The sequence below is a fragment of the Carcharhinus amblyrhynchos genome, chromosome 5 (assembly GCF_965287045.1).
Source record: "Carcharhinus amblyrhynchos chromosome 5, sCarAmb.v2.hapA, whole genome shotgun sequence".
Lineage (NCBI taxonomy): Eukaryota > Metazoa > Chordata > Chondrichthyes > Carcharhiniformes > Carcharhinidae > Carcharhinus > Carcharhinus amblyrhynchos.
Window position 1 is genome coordinate 87,584,950 of NC_137328.1, and position 13,595 is coordinate 87,598,544.

The following is a 13,595-nucleotide window of genomic DNA, read 5'->3' on the forward strand; positions in this document are numbered from 1 at the left end:
TAAATTGAGCCCAAGTTCTAGAACTCCCTCACTAACTAACTGCACTGTGGGTGCACTTCAGGACTACAACGGTTCAAGAAGGCAGCTCACCAACACCTTCTCCAGGGCAACTAGGGATGGGCAATAAATGCTGGTCTAGCCAGCGACGCCCATTTCCCATATTTTTTAATTGGAATGTGTCTGTGCTTTAAACCATCTGTAAACATAATTAAATGTAAATGTCAATTTACTATTCATAATATTCACACAGATGTTTATTTGTGAAAACTGATTGTCCAGTATAATGTCAAAGAATGCTGGAAAAACTCAGCAGGTCTGGCGACAATTATAGGGAGAGAAAATAGAGTTAACGTTTTAAGCCCATTACAGTATTACAGCTCTCAGGACTCAATGCCGAACGCAACAATTATAAACTGTGACCTCTTGCATCCATTTGAATCCCTTAAAAAAAATTCCATACATTGCAAAACTACTACCCCACCCTCCTGCCCCCACAACCAGGCCATCTATCCCCTGTTGTACATTTGCTACATTTTTGTTGCAATCTCTCCTGGCTCTCATTAATTCAGCTGTTCGACCCCATTCGTGCTATAATATCCAGCACCTTTCCCCTCTCTTTAGTTCCGAAGAGTCAAACAGACTCAAAGTGTTAACTCTGATTTTTCTCCCTACAGATGCTGCCGGGCCCGCTGAGATTTTCTAGCATTCACATTTATGGTACAGATTACAGAATCCACAGTATTTTGCTTTTATTTTGCTAATTCTCCAACGCTGTGCAGAGAAAAATACCTCTGATTTATGTAATTCATCTTCTGGAATAGTTTCAAATTGTGCAAGTGGTCACAGAGGAATTTTCCAGTTTCTCTTTTCCAAATTGGTCAGCTTTTCAGCCCTCCCAGGAGATCACACGGGCTTAAGTGGAGGGGCAGCGTACTTATTTTTTGCTGCCTTAAGGACAAGAACTTTAAGGATCAGGCTGAATAGACTAGTCAGTTGCAGATGTGTACCATTCCAGTCATAAGTTTTCTAACTAAACGCTTAAATATACCTGACTTTCAGAAGAATTCTCTGGTTCATGAACAAGAAGAGTCTCATTGCTGGTAAATCCGACCTCTCCATTTGCTAATTCAGGAGTTATTGTCCTTGAGATGTTCAGAGGATCACCCAGCCTTGGACTCACTGATGTGACAAGAGGAATGTGGTTTACTAACTCCACTGTTTCAAGCTGGAAAAATGAACAGAGGCTTGTCAGGCTTAAATCAACTCCAAATTTAAGTACCATGCCCAATCAGGTTAAAGAAAATGTAATAGTTAGATTTTTTTTTCCAGACATTATAATTAGAACAAAAAAAATTATAGCTGGTGCTTTTTTTCCTTCAACATAAACAATTCTTGTACTGAGGTCACCAAGACTCCAAATGTAGAAAAATATATTATCAGAAAATCTGCATTGGCGGGGGGGATGTTTTGACATTTAAGGATATCATCCATGATCAGTACATTTGTATGTGAGAAGTATATGTTTTCATACCCTCAGAATGAATGCCTCAATTAAACAATTCCAGCAGCAAACTTTTGTGAGTTTAAAACTAAAGAGGGTGATTTATTATCTCACACTTACCCCAAATTTGAGGAAAGGAATCACTCACTCAATCTCACACGTGCAACAATTAGATGCAGATGAAGGTTTTTGATAAGAGAGGGGATTAAGGGTTATGGGGAGAGGGCGGGAATGTGGAACTGAGCCATGGCAGATCAGCCATGATCTTATTGAATGGCGGGGCAGGCTCGAAGGGCTAGATGGCCTACTCCTGCTCCTATTTCTTATGTTCTTATGTTCTTATGTAATATACTGTTGGAGCTTAGAATTATCTCAGCCTTCTTCATTACAAGCCTGTAATTTAGCTGCCATTGTTGTTCTAAAGTTGAAGTCCTTGCAAAGCAAGGGATTTTCAATCATCTATGAGATTTCTAGGAGATTGGTTCTGAAATGAACTAAAATTGGTACAGGTTGGGGAGTGTCTTTCTCTCTCTGTTCAATCTTCCACTTTCAAGGTTTTGCTAGTGATTACTTGGCTGCTTGGATAACTTGCAGCTGGCTCAATGGCTTTGGTGGAACTCTGTCCACAATCAGCTTCCTACTGGTTTAAAAGCAAACACAAAACATGGCTGTCTCATCATGTGACTTCTTTACAAATTCAAGGTCCTTTTCCAAATCATGTGAGTAGTTAGGTTGATTTTCCATGTTGCGAATTTCACACCTCTTAAATTTGAGACAGCCAGTGTTTTTGTGTTTGATCTTATTGAATGGCGGGGCAGGCTCAAAGGGCTAGATGGCCTACTCCTGCTCCTATTTCTTATGTTCTTATGTTCTTATGTTTCAAAATGCTGATTCCTTTTTGGATTAGTTACAGGAAGAGGGGTTGATCCAACATCAACTTGGAAAGTTCCAATTCTTGCCACTTGGGAAGAGTGGTTTCAAACCAAAAGCCATCTTTTGCAGTATTCTGTGCTCAGTTTTAAAGTTTAATATACACCAATGTAACAGTAACTTCCAATTACACAAGCGACACACAGTGTCAGACCTACCAATGAAAGCTTTTTTTATTCATTCGCAGGATGTGACTGGTGCTGGCTAGGCCAGCATTTTATTGCCCATCCCATTTTGTCATTCAGAAGGTGATGATGAACTGCATTCATGAACATGCAATCCATCTATTATAAGAAAATGCAAAGTGCTGTTAGGAAAGGAGTTCCAGGACTGCCAAAGTGAAGGAACGGTGATATATTTCCAAGCAAGTGACTTGTTGGAGAACATCTAAGTAGTGGTGTTCCAAAGTGAAGGATTCAGCACTGTCATTGAATGTCATGGAGAGACAAATAGATTATCTCTTATTGGAGATGGTCATTGCCCAGCACTTGTGTGGCATGAATATTACCTGCCACTTATCAACCCAAGCCTGACTATTATCCAGTTTTTGCTGCATTTGGACACAAGCTGTTTCAGTATCTGAGGAGTCAGGAATAATGCTTAATGTTGCACAATCAATGAATATCCCACCTCTGACCTTATGATAGAGGGAAGGTCATTGACAAAGCAGTTGAAGATGGTTGGGCCACGGACACTATCCAGACGAACTCCTGCAATAGAGTGTTGGACTAAGATGACTTTTTTCAATAACCACAACTATCTTCCTTTGCGTAAGGTTGACTCCAACCAGCAGAGTATTCTCCCACTGATTCACACTGACTCCAATTTTGATAGCACTCCTTGATGTCACACTTGATCAAATGCTGACCTGATGTCATCGGTTGTGACTCTCACGTCACATTCAGTTTGGTTCACAGTAATTTCACTGCAGTGTTAACGTAAACCTTGTGACACTGATGAATAAACTTTAAAACTTCAAACTTGTCCATGTTTGGATAAAAGCTGGAATTAGATCAGGAGTTGAGCGTCTCTGGCAAAACTCATGCTGAGCATTAGTGAGTAGATTATCAGTGTGGCACAGTGGCACAGTCAGCAGTGCTGCCTCACAGAGCCAGGGACCTGGTTCGATTCTTGGTTTGGGTCATTGTCTGTGCTGAGTTTGCACGTTCTCCCTGTCTCTGCATGGGATTCCTCCAGGTTTTTCAGTTTCCTCCCAAAGTCCAAAGATGTTCTGATAGGTGCATTGGCCATGCTAAATTCTCCCTCCATGTACCCAAACAGGTGCCAGAGTGTGGCGACTAGGGGATTTTCACAGTAACTTCATTACAGTGTTAATGTAAGCCTATTTGTGACTAATAAATAAACTTTATTGCTGAGTAAGTGCTGCATGTCAGCACTGTCAATGACACCTTTCATCACTTTGCTGATGATCGAGAGTGGACCATAGGGAAGTGGTTGGCTGAATTGCATCTGTCCTGATATTTGTGCAGAGATCAAACGTGGGCAATTTTCCACACTGCTGAGTAAATGCTTGTGTTGTAGCTGTACTGGAACATCTTGACCAGGTATCCGGCAAGATCTGGAGCACAAGTCTTCCATACTATTGTTCGAATGTTGTTAGGGTCATTGCCATTGCAGCATCATGTGCCTTGAGCCATTTCTTGGTATCATGTGGAATGAATCAAATTGGCTGAAGATTGGCATCTGTGTTACAAACATATGAATTAGGATAGGCCAATAGGCCCCTCCAGCCACCTCCGCTATTCAATAAAAAATTGATTGATCTACGTTCCAACCTCATAACCTTTTAACTAACTCCCTCCTTGGCCAAGAATCGATCTACCTCAGCTTTCATTTCAAAACAATGTTTCATTTGCAAAAATCTAAAAATCAGAAAATATTCTTGCAGAAGATTGCAGCTTAAATTCCATGATTTCTCAGTCATCAGACAAACTACAGAGGAACTATTTATTTCAACTCACTTTCTTTGGACAAGCATACTATTTTCTTTTTAATTTGGCTGGCTTTTTATGAAATGGGACTGCACTTCCAGCCAATCTTTCAGTTCCATTAATGTAAATGGCCGCTTCTGTCTTCTGTCTTGGTATTAATAACAAAATTCTCCAATGATCTCAAATGACAGATCAAATGACACACGAGCTGGGGTTTTCTCTTCTGTTTGACTGCCAACAGATATATGAACAGGGTCATTAGAACACTCTGAGTCTTTGATTGGAAGCTCGCCAATTCGGGTTAGAGATGAGCGTGCTGCTGAGGGATATACATGTCTGTGGTTGCTTACAGGGACAGACATGATATTTTTTGGCATGGAGGCATTTAAATCTCTGGGGAATGTCTCAGAGGCCTCCCACAGTGTCTTCACAGAGAATTTGCTGATCTGCTGTTCCTCAGTCGGTTCTTTGTTTCTTCCCCTGAAAATAATATAAAGAAGGAAGTTTCGAGGTTGGGGGGGGGATACCCACTTCTTTGCAATAGCTGCTGGAGTACAAAGAAAGGCAACCTCTCAGTATCTGCTAGGGGATTTTCAACTACCTCAGCCACCCCAGGAAAAAGCCAATTCATTTCAACACTGGCCTAATAACGTGACAATGTGCTATTGATCTTTACGTTGGTTTGTAAATTAACACCGACAAACCGTGAATCCTGGTTAATATGGCCGGGTAAATAAAAGTTTTTAACAAGTGGGAAGGACAGGTTTGAAATATACATTTATTCACATGCATTAATCTACTGGCTCACAGATTCTTCTAGGTATCACCCAAAGCCCAATCAGGAAAGACTATGGGCAGTGGTCCAACTCGGCAGATCTTTTCCCAATGTTCCAAAGAAATTTGCTGGCGCAGTTCACCTCTGAAAATTGCTCAGAAAATCCAATTCTGTGTCTTACTTCTGGATGAACTCAGATGTGTCAAATGGCATTTCTCATCCATTTCTACCTAAAGTTTTGGCAAGCAACACCCTATATCTGGCCATTAAGAGGTGCAGGAGAACTTCTTGCCTGTTAATCTTTCTTAACTTAATGCTAGAAAGCAGTGGGCTTGTTAGAACTATTCACTACCTGATTAAAATACTCATCATGCAGGAAACAACAGTCACTTGGCAACATCCTAGCATTGTATAACATTAACCCCCTGTGTTATCAGACATGTAGTCCAAGTATTTTATTTTAATTCTGTGAAAACAAAGGAAAATGATGTACAAAAAAAATGATGTACAAAAGAGTACAAGTACACTAAGGCAGGTAACCAAAGTGAGCGAGAGTATAAATTGCTGAGAGAGGTGAAGTATTCTGCTGAACTGCGCACTAATTCCCCATTCACCATATTGATAGTGTGTGAACTGAACCAAATGAAATATTTTTTATGTAAAACCAGTCACAAACTCCAGCGAACAAAGGAATTGTAGCCAGCATTACACACAGCTTGACTTTGACACCATTCATAGAATTAATAGCATTCTCTACACGGTATAATTTAGTACTAGCAACTTTACATTGAGAAATGTCTATCCATCTCAGCATGTTGGATAGCTTCAAAGCAACTACATTTACTAGAACAAAGGAGTGTGATTTTCAGAAAAATGGTGTAACTGTAGCTACATTTAGTTTTTTTACTAGAATAAAGAGGTTAGTTCAGTTCTGAATCAGGTATTAAGATTTCTTAAATATAATCAGACTAATATTTCATCTTCGAGGTCAGAAGCAATAATTGCAAGATAAATATGCACCAATAATTAAAGTAAAATAAACATTAATTTTTTTTAAAGAGCAAAGTATAATTTGGAAGGATGCTCTTGAATAGCATTTTTGATGTTCTTAAATATCCAACCTGATCCATAATGTTTTTCTGCTGTGATACATCAAATTTAACTAAGAGATAAAATTAAAACGGTAGCCAAACATACATGATTTCATGCATATGCAAATTGCATACAAGGATACTCATTAAGTATGAAATAAAATAATGTAAAATAATAGAATGCAATGGGAATTAACTTAGCAAGGAGCAAAATACATGGAAGCCGATCAGTTTCCCAGCACACACCCAGTGCCTCCTGTCCCTGGGACCCCCATCCTGCCCAAACTCACCTCCATCGAGGGACCCATTGGCAATCTTCAAAGTATGCCCAAGTCTTACACTGGCAGCAGCCATTGTTCTCGGTGGCACTGCCAGGACTGCAGATTTACCTACCTCTGTTTGGCCAGCAGTGCTCAGGGGACAGATTTCCATCCTTCTTGGGGCTTGACTGCGTGGAACACCCAACACTGTCCAGGTAAACATAGTTGCATTGGTCCTCCTGGAGAACAGCAATATGGGATTCCCACAGGTTCTCTCATCAGTGAGTGGGTGCCCATCACCAAAATTAAATTCCTCCCATAAAGTGTTGGAGAGCACTGTGACTTGTTTGCTGTATTTTCAAACTTGAATAGATGGCATGACTGAACTCTACTGCTCCCCCTGCCACGGATTCGGAGTCTGACAACAGAAATCTCTGTTGACCTCGGGTGGGGATTTCTGGTCCCGCCTGAGTGAGACTGTAAAATCCTGCCCATAACTGAGAATATTTCATGGGGCACTTCATTTCTAAAGGACATTAATTAATTATCGTTCACTCCATGGGTACAAATGGCAGGATAACCACAGTAGTTATTTTTTGAAAGTGGCAAGAAATTAGAAAAACAAGACAATTATGAGTAAATAATAACAGTAATCCGCTATACTGTTCCAAAGATCTGAAGATGGTGGAAAGAATATTTTTGCTTATCCTTAATTCTTCAGCGCAATACAAACTATTAGTAAGTATTACTTGAAAGAACAGCAGAAGAAAGTATTAAAGTGCCGTTTTGCAAACATTTTAAATAATAAATAGTTTGATGATATTTAAAGAATGGGATGATGTATTTGGTTAGAAAACTCCTGTTTTCAGTCACAACTCACGTAACTCCTTGCAAAGTACTTAATTAAATGATCAAATCAAATATATTTCAGATTATTTGAATAATATTAACAATTACTGTATAAGATAACCAGTCCCAAAGGCAGTTTAACTGAGATTTTTCACCAAAAAGTCAATGTCACTGTTACAGATATTTTAAAATCTATAACTGTTGTGCAAAAATGTATCGACAATCTGGACTACGAATACTAAACAAATGTTATACCCATTTTCATTCATATTGACGTACCTGCACAAAAAAACTTGCTCCATTTTGAAGGAATGCATCGTTTCTTATTGGTAACTTGAGACTTATCTGTGATTGTCCTGGCATAAAGATAATATTGTTTTCGCTAGAAACATTAAGGATATCATCCTTTGCTTTAGAAAGATCCATAACACCAGGAGGGATGTACAGTACTGTATAGTTTAATCTCACAACACCAATGGTCCCATTGTGACGAGCAAAACCCAATGACAGAAACCGCCCAGCTGGGCTACTCTCTATCTTCTGTTCTTCCATAGAGTCGAACTGAATTAAGCCATAGACATCATCACTATCCTGAATATAGAAAATGATCTAAACAAAGGAAAGACAAAAAGTGTGAACAGCCTAATTTTGATCCTTGGTCTACCCTAATAATCTAAGATCCACAATCTGCAACTGACAGTCATTCGTTTGACACTCTTGTTATCTCACCAGGCTATATGAAATATAAAACCTTCATGCATATATCATTTTATACACTGCATTTATTCAAAATATTCACAAGTAATTTTGAAAGAAGATTGAAATCTTCTATGCTGCAAGAATGGATATGTTTTAGCAGAACTCAAAGAAATTTCCCAATATTAAAAAAAAGTATCATAGTTATAGGAAGGTTTCTGGAAGAGTAACATGCTGAATGGATTCAGCAAACAGCTAGCTGAAGAGCATTCCCACCCATGGGGAAAAAAATTTCTAGCCTGGATTTTCCTAAGCTACTGCAAATGATGAGAAACTTAAAAGTTCACAACAACATATAACACAGTTCAGACTAGCAACTTAAATTTTACAAGCAGACATAATCCAAAACATAAAATTCAGATTGGCATTCCAGCAGTGTACTGCACTGTCAAGTGTGCCATCTTTCAGATGATATATTAAATCAAGGTTTCATCTGTCTCCTCAGGAAGGAGTGTAACACTCTGTGTCACTGTCTGAAGAGGAACCAGTGCTTCTATTGCCACCCTGGTCAATATTCCTCAGCCATATAGGAAATGTGTATTTTTTTACACGTCTTGTGGCTGTTATTCTTCATTGTACCTTGTGTGTATTATTAATTCACTTCTATGTGTATATTGTATTTTTATGAGTTCCCAGTAGATGAAGGGATAATTGTACATTACTGCCAGCCAGATAACAAGATCAGCACACAGTAACACTGAAGAGCCCCTGAATGAGGGAGATAAAAAGAATGAACCTGCAGGAGGTAGGTGCACAGATTTCAAGGTGACACAGGAAAAGAGAAGAACAGGAGTCAAAGTTGTCTGTAGCCATAAGAGTCAGTGGGCAGAAGAACTGTCTGAGCTGGAAAATTGACTGCCTTTCTTTTGAAAAGCATAACTTTTGTTGCTTAATGAATTGTCCTGATACAATGACATCATGTTTCTCCTTGTATGAAATTTCTTGTCTTGTCTCGGAACCTCTTACCTCAGTGAAATAGACTATTTGTTCGTGTATCTCTGATGCAAGATTTCTTAAGTACTCCAGCGGCAGGGAAGTGCTTTTGGATGACCTGAGTTTATGAAAGGTGCTTTATAAATACAAGTTCTTTCCTTCTTTCTTTTTACTTATGTCATCTATCGGTCATCAAAATGTTATGCAAAGAGGTTTCATGTATATTTTTAGGAGTATGCTGCAGAAAATTACAATGCATGTCTAAACAGCAATTTTAATAAACATACTTGCATGGGTTCATCTAGTTCTGCTCCTCCTTTTATTGTACTGTTCAAGAGTTGGAACAGATATGCCTCTGCTTCTTCTGGTAAATTATCATTAATGATGGAGAGATGCACTGTGGCCAGCATTTGTCCTTCCACAAGGTTTAGAGTTCCTGAAGCTGGCATTAGGTCTGCAGTGATGGCGGAGGAGTCACTACTATTCCTTGAAATAAGCCAGTTCACTGAAACATTACCATGTGTCCCACCATTTCTTACAACAGTAATCCCATCAAACCTGCAATCAGAATATCCAGGAAAGGGTTACTGCATGGATTAATGAACACCATCACAACAATTAGATTTTTATTGGCATCAAAAATCTGTCATTCTTTAACAATTACTTATATTTAATCTAACCGTTTGGATCGTCTATATTAAATCTGACATCACATTAGCTACACGTAGTTTTAATGACTACCCTGTTGTCAAAAATAATTTATTAATGTCATAAAAGACTCCAAATAGATTGAAAAAATGTTTTTCTGCTGACCCTGAATGAATGTCTGACTCCAAAATGACCCCCAATTTCTCTATTTCTGCACACAACCGTGTCTCTGAATCCTACATTAAGACTGGACCACTCAGTAACCTTGGTTGATTATGAACCTGTTTAGTTGATATATTTCTCTAACAAACTGAATGTTGTTGTTAATAACATGCGGCCCAGGTCTGAGCTTTCCTATTTTTCCATTCCCATCATCCTTGCCTCACTGTCTACCCTCTTTGTGCTTCTTGCCCCTTTGCCATGACCCCTTATAATTCCGACATTTCCAAATTGATTACCTCAACCCTGTCTTGCTTCCTGACTCCATTCACTGCTGCCTCCCTGCAAACTCCATTGCACTCCACTGTCCCAGGATGTCTCCAGAGTGAGAAGGGATCTCATGGAAATTTAAAATTCTAACAGGATTTGACAGGATTGATTCAGAAAGAACGTCCCCAATGGTGGGGAGACCAGAACTAGAGATCATAGTTTAAGGACAGGAGGAGTAGACTTGGAGAGCTGAATGGCCTAATCCTGCTTCTATTTTCTATGTATGTTACTATGTCCTAGACACTCACTGCTCCGAGACAAGCTCACTGCCTCCTCCAACCTCAATCAAAGCACTCTGTTGTGTCTGGTAAACAGTTTTGCTCCCGTTTTAAGTTATTTGTTATTGTCACAAGTAGGTTTAAACTAACACTCATGCAATGAAGTTACTGTAAAAATCCCCTAGTCACCACACTCCGCGCTGCTTTGGGTATATTGAGGGAGAATTTACCATGGTCAATGCACCTAACCAACACATCTTTTGGAATGTAGGAGGAAACCAGAACTTCCAAAGGACACCCTCGCAGACATGGGGAGAACGTGCAAACTCCACACAGGCAGTCACCCAAGCTGGAAATTGATCCCAGGTCCCTGGCGCTATCAGGCAGCAATGCTAACTGCAGTGATCTCCTCTAGCACTGCATCACCAAGCGCATACTTTGGTCTTTCAGCACCAGCTCATTTCTATCCCTGAGTTCCATTAATGATAATTCTCATTCAATCACCTGGACCATGCCCTTCTAGAATTCCCTCCCTAGGTATCTTAGCATTGACATTTTCTTCACTACCTTCAAAAAATGCAACTGCCTCTTCTTTAAACAAAGCTTTGACTCCCTCTGCTTAAAAGATTTAATGTCTGCTTTATTTAACGTTTGCTTAATTTCTTTACAGCTTGTTCCATACTCATTACCTTATAGAGCTTGTGTTAAGATAATTTGACATTGAAAATTGCTCATTTATGAGAACAAGAGAAATGAAGTAAATTCTTTGAATCTTTTCAGTAGATCCAGTTAAATAAATACAGAACACAAGCACCAGATTCCCGAATGATAGTAAATTAATTTCAACTATTAAGTTTGAGAGCAATCTCAATGATTGTTCTCCTGTAATTTGGAGAATTGCATACTAGAAGAACTGAAGCCAGTGGTCACAGGTACTCTGACCAGATTGACATCAAAAGCATGCAAGATTATTTCTGCAAATCAAAAAAATTACAAAACATAGTAACGCACAAAGCTGGAATGCAGAAACATTGTATTATATCCTACCTTGTCATCATGTCTTCATTGATAACAACATTTTGTGCCAGAAGGCTGCTGTTAATGGACAGAACTCCATAAGGTTTGTCATTTGGCTCAATAATAATCTGAACTGTGTTGGGAGTAAGCAGCACTGCATCTCCCTTTATTGTATCTTCAAGTAACACAATCTGAAATGACTCTGCAATTTCAGGGGTAGGATCATTGATGATCTGAATTTTCAGATTTACTTCATAAATGTAAGGCAGGAAAATAATGGTTCTGTTTGGTTGAAGATCAACAAAATCAGACTGTAGCAATGCACTGGCAGAACTGTTGCCAGTCACTATCTGGTAATTAATAGAAACCAGAGCAGCATCAGAACCAATTATATTTCCAAACTGGTCCTTCCCACGTATAACTGGTATGGTAATCACATCATCTGTCTCTGACACTGTGTACAATGCTTGAGTTAATAGTACTGGGCTGTCATTTTTGTTGATTTTAAGTTGAAAGCTGCTTTGTGTAACATTGATTTCAGCTCCTCCCTCGACACTCGTTAGCTGTACTGTGAAGACTTCATCATTTTCAGGGATCTGGAAGAATGAATGAAATGTCTTACACGTGGAACAGATTAATCTTTGATTTAATGACAGAAATTTCAGGTGTTTGTGGAGGATAGCAGCATGACTCGCTAGAGGTCAACGATTTGGGACTGTACTACAGATGCCATGGCTCATTTAAATTTCCTCCAAATCCGAGGTATTGGGAAAGAGGGAGCGCACCCATCCCACCATGTCTTGGGATGTATTTGATGGAACACTGAAACCAGCCGGCAAATTAAGTTCTATCAAGTTTAATTTTAGTTCCAACCTCACATGCGCAGGTAATTGACCTGATCTTCCTTCCGACTGTCATCTAGAATGCCCATACAGGCACAGGCCTTCCATTCTGATTATGATAATTACCCTGTCATTACATAACAGAATGGGTTATAGGGTTTAGGGTATGGACACATGGAAGGGGACGATTTTATTGGCTTATCACACCAGTCGATCAGCATGGCAAGCCAGTAAGATCGTGAAGGAGGCGAAAAACGGGATTTCCCAGCTTTCGTGACTCTGCCGGCACTGGACTGCTGACATGATCAGCATTGTGCCTGGGAAAGGAGGAAGGCTGATTTAAATATTTAAATTTTCATTTTAATATTATTAGTGAACCCTAGCTCACTTGCCTTAATGGCCTCACAGGTGTAGGTCCTCACTGCTGAGGCTTCATCGGCGAAGTTCAAATATAGTCCCAAGCGATGGACATCATTCAGATGGCCTCACTTGTGGGATTAGAGGCCACTGAGGCCCCTTGGAGGTCAGGGGTAAGAGATTGCAGTGCCCCTTAGCTGGCACTGCCAGCTTGGCACCCAGACACAGCTCACCATGCACCCTGGCACTGCCCACTGAGCAGTGGTCAGTGCCAAGAGTCGGAGTCTGAAGGGGACGGTCCAGAATCTGAAGGGGAGGCTGCGATGGGGAGCTGTGCACTCTGCAACCTGGAATCGCCAGAGCGGCAATTGATCTGGATATTGGTGTGAATGGGGTCATCATTAGGTCAGGAATGGTGAATGGGGGCAGTGATCATTCAGGGTGGGGTGAACAGGGTCGATAATTGGCTGGGTGGAGGTGCACAGGTTGGTTATTGGCTGGGGGTGGGGGTAAATCGGATGGGGGAGCTGTGATCGGGGTGTGGGGGAGTTTCAGGTCCACAGTCGCTAACAGGGTTCAAATCACACTGTACACTGGGAGATCATGTGCAATGATGCCCTCTAGCAGTCATCAGCTGGTTTCCCAGCGTGAATAGGCTCTGTCCACACCCCCTACTGCTGCAAATCACACACATTGCCTCTTTTCTTTTTAAGTGGCCTAAGATTTGAAGCTTACTCTTGCCAAAAAAAAGGGTATGATTCTCGCTTCCATTTGCACACTCGTTCAACACTGTGAATGGTATGATTGTCCCCACCACCCCCCCACCCCACCCCCCCCACCGTCCTTCCGGGGTCCTACATTGTCACATTACACTGAGAGCGATAGGACTATAGAATTTTGGGGCTTTGAGCTTTACATTTCTGTGATGTTTATGTCTAAAATTCATACCTTTGTTAAAAAGTGCTACATAAAAACCT

At 40.2% G+C, this 13,595-nt stretch overlaps 1 protein-coding gene across 7 annotated transcripts in view; it reads right to left on the bottom strand.

Moving 5' to 3' along the window:
• Positions 1-13,595, bottom strand: part of adgrv1 (adhesion G protein-coupled receptor V1) — a 524,573-nt gene that overhangs the window by 468,871 nt on the left and 42,107 nt on the right. For all 7 annotated transcript variants that reach the window (XR_013886686.1, XM_080189140.1, XM_080189139.1 and 4 more), the window contains exons 7-10: positions 11,450-12,015; positions 9,335-9,605; positions 7,638-7,967; positions 1,049-1,225 (exon numbers count right to left, since the gene is read on the bottom strand). Coding sequence is in view for 6 of the 7 variants with exons in the window: in XM_080189140.1 (XP_080045266.1) it covers positions 1,049-1,225; positions 7,638-7,967; positions 9,335-9,605; positions 11,450-12,015 (1,344 nt within the window). In the remaining variant the exon portion in view is untranslated. The remainder of the gene's footprint in view (positions 1-1,048; positions 1,226-7,637; positions 7,968-9,334; positions 9,606-11,449; positions 12,016-13,595) is intronic.